The sequence below is a fragment of the Parasteatoda tepidariorum genome, chromosome 6 (genome assembly GCF_043381705.1).
Source record: "Parasteatoda tepidariorum isolate YZ-2023 chromosome 6, CAS_Ptep_4.0, whole genome shotgun sequence".
Taxonomy (NCBI): Eukaryota; Metazoa; Arthropoda; class Arachnida; order Araneae; family Theridiidae; genus Parasteatoda; species Parasteatoda tepidariorum.
The window spans coordinates 60,432,569-60,446,512 of record NC_092209.1 but is presented as its reverse complement, the minus strand read 5'-3'; the positions used below and the strand labels follow the sequence as shown (position 1 = coordinate 60,446,512).

At 28.4% G+C, this 13,944-nt stretch overlaps 1 protein-coding gene across 4 annotated transcripts in view; it reads left to right on the top strand.

Annotated features, from left to right (window-relative positions):
• Positions 1-13,944, top strand: part of LOC107442892 (protein CBFA2T1) — an 86,639-nt gene that overhangs the window by 49,756 nt on the left and 22,939 nt on the right. For 2 of the 4 annotated variants that reach the window (XM_071182428.1, XM_071182430.1), the window contains exon 2: positions 13,251-13,370. In XM_071182428.1, coding sequence (XP_071038529.1) covers positions 13,251-13,370 — 120 coding nt within the window. Of the gene's footprint in view, positions 1-3,747; positions 3,935-7,474; positions 7,688-13,250; positions 13,371-13,944 lie in introns of those variants that run through there. The other 2 variants (XM_016056571.4, XM_016056570.4) reach the window with 2 other exon arrangements.

Here is a 13,944-nt window from a genome sequence, read left to right as displayed (position 1 = left end):
TCTCTTTCAATATCTTAAAAATGCAACTCATTTTTATCAACAACAAAAAAAATGAAATTATTCATCAATTAAATTATTCATATATATATATATATAGCAAAGCTATTCGATACGTACGATTCTAACGAGTGTAGAGTGTACTGGGTCTTTTCATCATGCCTAAGGTATACGTTTTCAGATTCTTTTTAACTCTTATATGCAATGCAATTATGCAATGTAAATATTAATAAATTTTATGCAATTATGTATCCAACTAAAAAAAAAGTTCAGTTGTGACAAACGTTTTTGCATCAGAAATGTTTATTGATATTGATATATTGATATAATTAGAGAGTAATATTGATATAATTAGAGAGATTCCGTGATTTTAAGGTAATTATTACTGTAAAAATAACGGTAAATCAGATTTTTGTTTCGTAGCAATGAATTTTACGGTTAAAAAGTTACATCAACTTGACTATCGGTACTTTTTACCATAACTTGATATAAAATTTTTTAGAGTGCAAGCCTTTTGCTTGTATTTCAATATTAAATTAAGAATCACAGTTTTTATATACAATTATTAATTGGCTGCTCAAAACAACGCTTTTTTAAGCAGCTATGATCAGGCAAAAATCTTTAGCAATCACGCGATATTTAAGAACTTTGATATTTTCCTGGTTTTTCAAAAAATCAATATTTATTTTTAAATAAACTTTCCCATTGTAACTAATCTTACATAAAGATCCTCGTTTTAGAATTCTATAAAAGGAAAACATTACATCATGGACCCTCAAAACAAAACGTTAACGATTTGTGTATTTAATGTTTTATTAAAGTATCAAACCAGTGGAGCAAGTATCGAATCCTGATAAAAACTAAAAGATACATTGTTACAAACATTATACAAACATTAAAAAAAATTTTCTCTGTAGAAAATCTGTTCGCTGCTGCTAATGAGGGAAAACTGTATCCTTGAATGTGATTTTCTGCCTAATAAAAATGCACCAAAACAATAAAAAGCTGTGTTAGACCAAAACAATGGACGAAAATATGTTTTTATTTTAAATAGCGATAATTGTTTAATCAAAATATCGCTTCAAACATAAGAATTCATAACTGATCTTCGCAAATTTCCTTTTGTAGTAAAACTGCCAATAACTCCAATACGAAAATATTAATTTGAGCTAACATACTTTTAGTATTTGAAAGAATACTTAAATTCATTTTTAAAATTTTTATAATACATTTTTGTCTTATTTTATCGACAATCTTAAAGAGTATGTCATAAACGTATGTTTTCTGATGATGAAAGGAATGCAATGAATTACAAAAAATATGATTCAAACACTATGTAAGTAATTGAGATATGATATATCAGCGGCAAACATTCAATGCAAAGGTTGTACTACAGTAATATTTATTACGAGTTAACTCGTCATTGCACTCGTATTATCTAGATACATTTATGAAACTCAGAGTGATATAGAATATTTCAAAGTTTATTCTATATCTCGGTATATAAGTCTGCCCCCTATCTTTGGTTACAAAATAGCAAATTTTCGGTACGTCGGGTATGTAAGTCGACCTCTAATATATATATAAATTCCAAAAATTTAAAAAAAAACATAAAAAATTATATATGTCTATAAAATTTTTCATAAGTTAAAAATATCTCACATTTTTCTCTCTTGACATGATGCCTTTGCCCTCAAGTAGAAATGAATAACGTTGTTGAATTTTACACGCATGATATCTTCTAGAATTTTTAAATTTGTAGCTTTATGGTTTATGTTTTAAAAGTTTTCATTGTGTTATAAGTTTTGAAATACTCTCAAATAAATGATCTTAACTTTTCTAATTCTTAATTTTATTTATGTTTGTAATTTAAGAAGAGAAAAAAAATTTCTATGTAAAGAAGATAGGATGAAAGATATAATGAATTAATTATATAAAACCTACTGAAAATTGTTTTTGAAAGGCGTAAAAATGATGCAGAGTTATTTATAACTATCTCATTGTTGTCAGTGCACGGATATTGCATGATCAACGAATGACCGACTTTATTGCGAGTGTATAAGCAGACCCCTTCATTTTCGTAAAATTTTGAGGGTTTTAAAAGTTGACATATTCCGGTATGTAAGGTAATTTCATTTCACTCAATATAAATAAAAGTTATCGGATTTTATTTAGAATGTTTTACTAAACTTCTATAATAAGTTACAAAATAATAGCCGGCAAATACATCATAGTTTCCACGCAATCTGAGTTAATGAATCCTTTTTTCTTTTTTATAAAATAAAAGAGACACATTCTACTCTAACTTATAAAGTTTTGATTATTACAAATTTCAAATTATAAATATCCAAAAACGAATGCGCTTTATTGCCGGTGTTAGGAAAAAAATATCTTAAGCATGCTTGCAATTATACTAAACTCTATACTGTTTTGAAGGTCAAATAAAAATATTTATTTTGATATAGAATAAAATTTTCTGAATTTATAATTTTATTGTTAAAAATTAAATCATTCTATTCAAACAGGCAAATTTCATTTGAAACTTTAAACATAGACGCCATCTCTTTTTTCTTCTGAAACAGAAAATCTCTTACATCGTGAGGCAATTTGTATAAAATCTTCGCTTATGTGTTTCATTTTCCCTCATTAAATATCACCAGTAGAAAGCAATTCGTTACGCAGGAAAGCAATCAGGTACGGTTATGAATGAGTCAAGTGTTAACTGTTCAAAGAGCTCAGTTGCTAAAAATCTTAGGGTAAACGCTAAGTAGCAATACCGAGTTTTCGACGGCTTGAAATAATGCTTTTTTGCGCATAATATGCGATTTGCATAACTGATATGAGTTTGAAGCAGTTACATATGTCTGGTCTGTTTGATCAACTTTAGCCTATCTTTAATCAGAGCCCTCTATATTTATTCTGAAAATGGCGCAAAACGTCAACATGCAGAAAAGTCACATGTTTTAGAAAACGAAACCCGTTTGTGGTATTATGTTTTAAAACTTACTCCAATGCTGCATTATCTGGACTCATTAAAATTTGAAAAAAAAATGAGAATAAGGCAGTAATTTTGATAATTTTTATGTAGGTGAAAAAATGTCCCAAAATTGAAGATTTTTGAAAAGTATAAAAAACTTTTAAACATTTTTGTTCTTCGTCCCTGCTAAAACACATATCAATCTTTACAGCAAGATGGCATATATAGTTTAAAATTATAATTTTGTGGCAAGCGCAAGACACTTAAACTGTATTTTTTTAAAATATATTTTCCTTGGTGAACGAGCTCTGAAAAACCATGTTTAACAGCCAATTTTTAAACCATGATAAAAACAAGGAATAATATGAACTTTGAAAACCTAGGGGTGGCAAAAGTACAATACTATGTTCATTTTTTAATTGAGAAAGTCTGCCTGTGAAATAACAAGGTATATCTTCATTGGGAATATAAACATCTTTTATTCCAATTCATCCAATAAATTAACCAGTCTGCTTATTTATTTATTCCCATCTGAGCAGGTGTAAAAATAAAATACAATACAAACATATTTTCTTTCAGTAAGACACTAGATATTTATAAACGTCGAGAAACCGGGGGTAGGAGGATGTGAAAAAAAAAAAATCGTTCTATTAGCGGGATGCAGGATGACTCAGAAAATCGTGGCAGGTGCAATGGGCTAGCTCTCAAATCAGCTGCCTTTCAGCGTACGACTCCTCCCTGGCCCTTACCCCGTTGTTTTGCACCTGTGTCAGCTTGTAGTTGTAACTGTATGATTGGCATTACACCTGTCTCGCACTGCGTTGTGAAGGGAGATAGAAAAAGATGTGCGTGCTTTGTTATTGTTTGTTTGCATTGTTTCTTATGTTTTGAAGATCGCAGGTATGATAGGGTAGATAGATCAACTTTATTATGCGGGGCTTAAGTATTGTTTTCGAATTCGTAAGTAAATGTTTCACAAAAATTAATTTAATTATAATTTTTTGAGATTTTATGCTTAGAGAAAAAAAATTTGGTATTTTTTTAATACCAGGATTGTAAAGTTTAAAATAATATTGGTAACAGTTAAGGAATGGTAAAGAGGAAAGCCATTGTGACACTGTATGCGTAGTTTTTTTTTATGCTTAATATCGAAAGTGAATTAAAATAAGTGTTAAATTATTCGTGGGATTTTTTTTACAGAATATTAATGCGATAAATATACATTAAGAAAATATAGTTCCTGGTCAGACACACAAGTAAATTTTCTACGAATTGAGAAATCCTTTCTTTCCAATTAATTAAAATTAAGCTTTATGAATGACATTACGCTTCAAAAGATTATATTAACAGCTTCTTACACTGCTTTTCTATGTACTTTTACACTGCGTTAATTTAAAAATCCGAAACACATCCAATATTAAAGCTATATTAATGTTAAAACTTACCCTGTTTTATTTTTAAATGTTTCATATTTTTTAAAAATTTTTTTCTTCACATAAAACGGAACATGGATTTTACATTGTCATTTCAGTAAATTATTTTAGCCAAATTTTTTTTTTGTTAATTATTTTAAGGTTGTTATAATAGTTATTTTAGCACAGTCAGCAAAGTTTTGAACTTATATGTAAAAATAGTTTCATGAATTAGAAAAATTTAATCGATTGTACTATAACTCAAATATAATTTAATTGAAACAATGAATAAGTCTCTTTAATGTTCTCCCAAATAAAAATAAAAAACTCTTAACTTAAACATGATGATTTCATTTTTGGAATCCTTCTAATAGTTTTTAGGCCTTTTTTTTCACACCTGCAAGAATGAGAAACTGTAAAACTATTCTGAATATTGTCTATATATTGTAAGACTATAAAAAATAGAATAGGACAATTTTTACAAAAGATTGTAAAACGCATATTGGAGTTCATCAAAGTTATAGAAATCTCAACGAAATCTGAATTTGAAAAATTTTGAAATTAAATTGAGTGTCGTATATCGATGGATTTTGCTGGTAACTAGAACACAAGAAGTCTNTATATATATATATATATATTTATGTGAAAAAATTTCATTAAATAATATACATTCTAAATCAAACGACGTTTAATTTCATAGCTTCCATACTAGCAGCTTATAGGCATTATACAAAGGTGTATACTGAAAACGCAGCAGCAATTTCATTTAAAGTCTTTGGCTACTTTCACCTTTACAAACGCTCTTAATTATCTCGCAGAAAAGCCTTTTATCGCCAACACCCCCGCGAAAACAAATAAGAAAAAAAAAATTAATAATAAAAAAACGAACTCCGCAACCAATGAAAAAACACTTTACTCTTTTGAGAACAGAACCGATTCAGCTGCGTTTCTAAAGGAAAGAAGAAAGGAACGAAGTAGAAGGAAGAGAGAAAATTTCTCCAAACCTTGATGATGGCGGAACGTTCTCAGGAAGCTGGAGAGGGAAAGAAAACTGGAAAAAAGGGAGAAGGGGAGGCTCTGAAATCGTTTGGGATAGGGGGAGAGAAAAGTATGTACCGCCTGTGTGGGGTGGCATTTATTCATCAAGACTGCGTTGGCCCATCTGGCGTATTTCCACAGGAGAGGACCAGCTGGGAGCGTGTCGCCTGCCACCTCCCCCTCCCTCCAGCAGTTATGTTGTCCCCCGCTACCCCAAAACGTCATTGTGTTCTCCACCCCTCTTTTCCTTTTTTTAGATTTTGTGATCTCTTTTCTTTTTTCCTGTCACTGGCGCCATCTAGTGCCAGGATGATGAAAAATCGTTTTGATTTTTGGAATAGAAAGCATGGATAAAGAAGAGAAAGAAAAAAAAAATCGATTGCCAGATTTGGCGAAGTATCATTTTTAGAGAAGAGTGATGGAGATTGAGAAATTTAAATGGAATTATAGTAGGGAGTGTTTGCTCTAGAGATTTATTGTTAAGAATAAAATTGGGGAAAAAAGAAGAAAAAAAAACACCTACCCTAGAAGAAAAAATAAATGTTATAAAGTGAAAATATTTCACTTAATTTCATGAAAATAAATCGTAGTTAACTTTGTAAAGCGCATACATATAAAGCCTATGCTTCTTATTAAATGTAGGAAATGTAATAAATTATTATTTCTGAAAACAGTTTCATTAATACTTCATATTCAATCACTCTTTTCAAAGGTTCCATCTTTTTTCAATATTTTTGAAAGTCTTCTTTTGCGAAATAAAAATTTCTAGAATAGTAGCTCATATATTCGATAAATTTTAAGTGCTAATTAATCGTATTATTGTATGAAAAGTTTACTTAGCATGTTTAAACTAATGAAACCTAGTTTCAACGTATTTATTGAACAAGGTGCTTGTTTTTATGATTACATTTATAAATTTATTTTACCGTTTAAAGGGTGGGAAAAAGTTTAAAGAATTACTGAAAAATGTTTAAATTATATTTAAAAATGCATGTAATCTTCTTAATTTTTGTATTAAAATATTGCATATGGTAAACTTGTATTAATTTAACTAATCTTCTGAAGTGCTCATAAATTTTCTATCATAAATTTTATAAATATCATCTTTCTTATTTTATAAAAAAACTCCAACATATGCCTTGAAACAAATAATTTTTAATTTATTGTAAGTAAAAATATCGATAGTCAAATTTTTAAATAGATTTATTTGTATGAATTTCTTTATCATCAGTTTCTTTTTTTACATAAACTTTATTAAAATCTAAATGATAATTTCACCTTCAAGATGGCGGAGAAAAACTGTCTCTTGTTTGGAATGAAAATTAAGCTCTAATGAAAACGTAATTTTTTAAAAATTAGAAAAATAAATAATTTCATTATTTTAACAAATCAAAGGAAATTTTGCGTTCTGTTGTTAATTTATTTTGCACGTGTTACTCTGGAATTATCTCTTTCAATGTTCACCTATAAACTATGAAGATTTAATAAAACATTTTCGTCTATTTTAACTTCAAATCAGGAAACTATAATACTATCAACTGTTTTACAAAAATCAGAATGAAATGTTTTACTGTATATCATGTAATGCTTTGATTTTTGTTTTATCAGATCAAAATTGATCATTTAATGACTTTAAGGTATTTTTAGGTTTCCCTATCACAGTAATTTTGAATCCATTATCGAGAATGATATTAATCTGCTCTATGTTCAGTTATTTGAAGTGAATTAATTAACTCTTGTTTCACAGCATGCTGCTGTTTGGTTTATCTTTAGGCTTGTAATGGTGTGAAATGATGTAACGTTTGTAGAATAGAACTCATTAAAATTGTGAAATAAATTTTTTGTGTGAAAAATACAATTGTTAACTAGACAAAACTGCTTGAAATAAAAATAAATAATTCGACGAAGTATTTGAGTTATTTCCATATAAAAGAGAAGGCTTTAATATAGCAATCCATCTCTGAACATCTGTATTCGCTCTTATTGATTACATCAACTCCTTTCGTCTCCAGAGCCGTTTAACGTTTGGCGTCAAACTATCATTTATTTGGCGAGTAAGAGAGAGAGACGCCAGTAAACCCAAAATAGTTGGCTGATCTCCGTTTTTCTCAGTTCATCTGCTGTGTCAGCGAGAGTAGGGAGGATTTACCCGCATCCTCCCCGGTCGGGTGGCTTTCCTGCGGAACTCCCCAGTGGTGTATCTACATCATCTTTCTTCAGTACTTATCATCATCTAAAGGAATTCCGATGATTCTATGTGACGGTAAATTGAGAAACTTTTTATATCGTTCATCATATATATATATANTATATATATATATATATAACTAAGACTTTTATATATATATATATATATGATATCATCCTTATTCGGCTGTTAGCATAATGTATTGAATAGATTAAAGTTGTAACGAGCATTTAATGTGAATAATATAATTTGTGAATAGTTATCGTCTTGGAACGCTGCATTTAATATGAATCTCTCAAATGCTTTTGCCATAGTAAATTAGTTGCGATAAATTAAGATTAAAATTGTGAAAATTAAAGGAACAATTTGTTTTTCGCCTTGTAACTTTTTATAGACATGTTTTCTTTTGTTTTAGCATTGCAGAAAAATTAATAATTGTAAAACAATATTTTATGTCCTTTATTTAAGATAACTAAAATGTATTTTACATACAAAAGTAAATATTTAAAATAGACTTTAGTATTTCTGTTAGTAAACATCTAAGTTTGAATGTTTACGACCAATAGAATAAAGTTGAAAGGGTATTAAAATTATAAATAATGATATTTTGAATAATATAAGATGTTTAGAACGTATCGATAATTAAAGAAAAATATAACATTTATTGTAGAGAAGATTTAGTTTTTGAACCATTAAATTAAAAATGAGGTGTACGAATATCAGAAATTGTTTTTAAAAATTATAATTAGTTTATAATAATAATTGAAGATATTTAAACAATGAATTTGTGCTGAACAATTTATCTTACCTAATCGTAGGGTATTTTGAACGGGTAGTTTTTATGATGTTAAATATGTAAAAAAATATATTATATATATTAATAAAAATATATTACAATAATAGTGTATTTAATAATTCACAATAATATATTTGTCTATTATCAGTTAAAGTTTAACTTTTTTCATGTTATTATAACTTCTTATTACCGTTTTTAAAATTTTATAAACATTTTAATTTCAGAAAAAAATATCAATATCAAAAGAGCAATTTGAAGGTAAAAAATTAACATTTCATTTTTAAACACACTGAAAGTTTGTTATTTAAAAAAAATAATTATGTATAATGTTTATAAAATTCCTAAATATTTAAATCATTAAATTTTAAAAGTTCCAAGTGAGTTATAAGATTAGTTTCTGTATAGTTACTTTTTATCTAATATAAATATATTTTTGTTTAATAATTTTGTGTAATATATTTTCATCTAATCGTTGGTTAACAAAAACGTAGGAATAAAATTCTTTGTCAGAAAGTTTCGGTACAATTTTGTGAAGATAATAGAAATCTTGTTTACAATATTTAAAAACAAAATTTTATCTATTTGTCAAAATAAATTTTTTTATTAATTTTATATATGGAATGTAAATGCATAATTTGCAAGCGGGCATTAAGTGTACAAATAATTTTCAATTTTCAAATATCAGTACATTTTTTAATTCAAAATATAACTCAAATATGAAACAATGTACATTTTTGAAGCTTCTTTCTGTTATACTTTCTTTGTGAAACCATAATGAAATCAAATAGCATATATTTCTTGAATTATTATAATCTGCGCCTAAAAGAGTACCAGAAATAAAATAACATCATAAAATAATTTCTGTTCTTGTAATAAGTTTTAGATTATAAAATATTGTTGACAATTGAGTTACCTTTCATTTTTACTGCGTTTTTCCTTAACGTTTCTAAAAAGTCTATTTCAATAACATGTACTTCAATACCATTATTTGCACTAATTCAATAAATTGTTAAAATTTTGTAATAAAATGGATTATTTTAAATATATATTTTAATGGCACAAAGCGAAATTTATAGATATAACATTGTATTTTGCTATGGTTATACGATATTTTGATTTGATAAGTTTTAAACAAAACTTTTTCAAAGGAGGTGTTAAAAAGTAAGTTGTATTGTGGACTTCCAAAATTTTATATATACATATATATGTAATTTTTATTATACATATTTTATTAATTATATATATACATATATGCAATTTTTAATGCATTTAAGTAAAAAAATGCGATAATTTAGCTCAATACCGAAAACTGAAAGTGAAATAAATATTAAATGTAATTGGATATATTTCATTTGGCATGTATGCAAAAATTGGAAAAAAAAATTATTAATTTTTTTACGGGTGTTTTATTAAAAGACAAATGTATGAAATTATTTTAATTCTTAAATGCAAGTTCATTTAATTATTAGAGCCTTAAACTATAATTTGGTGCATAAACTGAATTATTTTAATGATCATTGTTTATTCCCATTTTAAATGTTTTAAACAAATTTAGCGCTACGGATGACAACGAATTACGTCTGACATAATTATTTTCTTTGAAGTTTTGTGCTTTACTTCTTTTCTTTTTCACTAATTTATTCAGAAACTCTTCTTCCTAAATATTTCTGGAATCGTTTGAACATTGCTTTCAAAGAGTGATTTGTAATTCATAAATGTCTGTACAAAATGCGATGTAAAGCACTTAAATGTGTTAAAATAACACTTTATTGGAGGAGGAGGATTTAAAATTCGTTTTTAAAATAAGCTTAATGTCCTCAGGCACTTCTTTTGTGCAATATAATCTTTTAGGTTGTTCTAATTTCACTATATTTCTAATAATAATATTATGAATGTAGAATTAACTTGCGCTATTAAAGTGGTTCTCTACCGGATGTTCGAACTCAAGATTGTGTGCAGAGAGAATTCAAAACTGTTTTCCAAGTTAATGGATAATTTTCATCATCAAAATAATGATAATTTTTAGTTCCTGTTACAAAATACTCGTTTTAATAATTTCTACCAGGGCATACTCACAACACATCAATTAATGTATTTAATCAATGATTTTAACAAAGCATAAATCTTTAAAAAATGTAAACTAGACTAAATTTTTCTTGGAAAAGAATAATTTGGAGACAGAATTTCTTTTTTACCGTGTTAGATTATATTCCATTGATTGCGTTCATTTATTATATCAAAAATAAAAGGGAAAAAAAACGAACTAGTATAAACACTAATTTGACTTGAATTGCGAACCCCAAAGAATGTATGTATTTCTTTTACAGTATTAGTATTTCATATTTAATTTCACGTTTTACCATTTTAGCATGTAAATTTTCACTATTTAACTGCCGTGCTATAGAGAAAACAACGTAGATGACAAAAAATTCAAATTAGAGATTTTTGTACATTTGGCATGATTAGCTATAGATTTTTGCCTGATAAGCTACACATTGCAAAAAAAGAAAGACCCTTTAAAAATCTTTTTATTAGTTTTCTGATAATAGTTTAAGGTTGATAGCATTAAAAAGGGGGAAAGTAATTTTCAATTGCAGGGTAGTAAACATTACTTAATTTTATTTTTCATAATCTGTTTTGCAGTTTCTCTAGTAATAAATATTTAACTTATATTTAAAAACAAACTATTTTGAAAAAAATTTTATTAAAATACTTTCGCGAAATAATTACCAGTTTTATATATATGATATTCCTCATGCATTGAGATGCTGAGGATTTATAACGTTTGTACCTACCTCTATGGTTAGATTCAATTTTATTCTAAAAACACCATTGCTATCCACTAATACCCCGATTAAAACTACCTAGACTCTAGATGTAAATTAACCGAACATTTTATCCCCCCGAAACAAATGTAATAGGGCTTCAAAATCAATTGGAAATACCACGTGAGCAATTACAGAATCGAATCGGTCGCGCAGGACAGAGCACACAATAGATTTCCCATCGCCTGTTCAAGCATTTTGCGTTCCCATAATAAGTTGCTTTTGGTGTGTATTGGAGAAATCGACTCGGCATCTTTTCGATTTCCCGTTTTCAAGCTGCCTCTCTCTCAAACTTTCAATTAATTGATCAGTGAATTCTAGCGCCAAAGGTGTGGGAGTTGAAGCACTCGCCCACAACTTGTCCACTACATGGCAAACCGGATGGCGAGTGTTGGGGATATCGATATGCTTACAGTAACAGTTCATTTGTTTCTCTCTGGTTGGTCAGTTCGTGTGTGATATGTTATCGAAGCATGCATATGATTATTTATTTCAACTATAAGCTTTACTTTAATTATATACTTTGAGTTCATAATAATTTTTTTTCTCAAAATGAAAATTACTATCACATGAAACTGAGGGTAAACGATATAAATGTAATGTTTAAAATAAGAGATTTTAATCGTCTTGTTACTTTTGAAAAATAAAGTGTTCGGTTTGTATAATTTCTACAATGAAACAATTCTTAAAATAATTTTGTGTGCTTAAGTGTTTTAAAGTGTGGGAACAAAAAAAAAATCTTTCAAAAGCGATACAATAATTTGGTTTTATAAACAAGCCTATGTGTCATTTTATTACAGAGTAAATATTAAAAAAAGGACAAAAGAGTAAACTTGTTTGGAAAAACGATACAAATATTTCATAATTTCTTTATAATTGTAACCTGTTATGAAATTGTCTTCTTTAGATACACGATAGTATGGTAAAGTATTTCTGCAACATTCCTCCTGGAGTTATGGAGGTTAATGCTCCTTAATTTTATGACCAATGGCATATGATTGTAACAATATTGTCAGCATTGCGCACAAACCGCTTATATTTTCCAGATAAGCTGATAGCCATCGATTTAAATACCGGTGTGATTCAAGCCACTACTGGGAATCAATCATCAGTCCTGCACATTAACGTCTCAGTGGTAATACAGTATACCTTTAAAATGAAAATCATTTAACCTTCCCGAAACTTGCGTTTCAAGGGTTTAAGGGCTTCGTTTTTTTGCGTTTAAAAAAACAAAGGAAACTGTTTCTGATTAGCGAGACCAAAAGAAAATGCATCATGATAACTACAATTTTACACAATACACAAACTTTTAAACTAGATTGTAAAATCTGTTAGATGTCTGGTAAAGAGACAGGTAAAGAGATAGTGTCTGGTAAAAAGCTACTGTTAGCTTCTTAAGTGCTCAATGTTGTGACGGCTTCTTGTGGAGAGATGCATCAATGCTCCTGGCGATAATTTGTCGAAAATTCTTAGTGATAAATTTATTAAGCGACTATAACATGATATTTTAATATAACACCTAAAGACTTAAGGTAGCCATGGTTTCTTTCTTAGCGCAATATCTTGACTATAAATTTGAATCATAGTACTGTTAGACTACTCTAGAGTATAAAGATAAAACTTTATTTCATCACTTTAGAAAATTTAATCGCACGAGAAAATGTTTGAGCGGAACTTGTCAGGAGTATTGAGGCAAACATTGATGCAAATTCATCAGGAAAAAAAAAGATGTGAAAAATAAAGTTATTATATCAGCTGTAGAAAGCCACGCAGAACCGAAATAAAATTTTGTCCTTTTACGCCAGCTGATTAAATATTGTGGTTAAATTTCGAGTCTAAAACCTATCGTACAATAGAACTACATTAATTTTTCCGATTACTCATATAATGTAAATATAGCTTTTCTAAAATATAGCATTGTGCCTTTATCTGCCTTCGCTCATAGATTGAAAGAATTTAACTGTATGAATTATAAATAAATGTGTGTATATTACTATACATAGTTAATATGTTTTAGATGTGACGTCATCCGACGTGGCAAGAATGCCGGAGTCACCCAGTGCTGTGAAGCAACACCTGGCAGCTCCATCTAGCGGGCGAAGTTCAGCGCCAGTTTCATCTCATAAAGTCAGTTCAGGTAAATAAGTACAAGAAATTTTGAATATTTTATTTGTACGCGTTATGCTCTTTTTAGTAGTAAAAGATTAAACATTAAATTTTTGCATTTGGCATATGCTTCGTTTGAATTCTGCTTATTAAACTTTACATAAGTAAATTTCGTATAATAAAGGCAAATTGTGGCCTTTTATAAAACAATTTTCGATTTTAAGGCTAAAAATTATGAAAGTTAACCGGTTCACGACATTTACTGATGTCGATTTAAACTATATTATCGTGTTAATTAATTAGTATTGAAATAGCTAAGTGTTATTGTGATTCAACGTGAATGAAAATAAGATTTAACGCTTGTACGAAGCTTTCACTATTCTAAGCTCACCGAATGAAAAGGAAAGTCACGAAGAGCACCATTTTTACTCTGTAACAACACTTTTGAACTTAATAACCGTCTGGATTAGGTTAAAAAGTGGGTCCGCAAAGTTTTCTAGGCATACCGCATTCCGGTAAAGTTACTTATTGAGGATTTGATCTCTCAAAAAGCGAAATGGACAACTAGTTAGCTTATAATTTTGGGACGTAGGTAAGTTAACAGT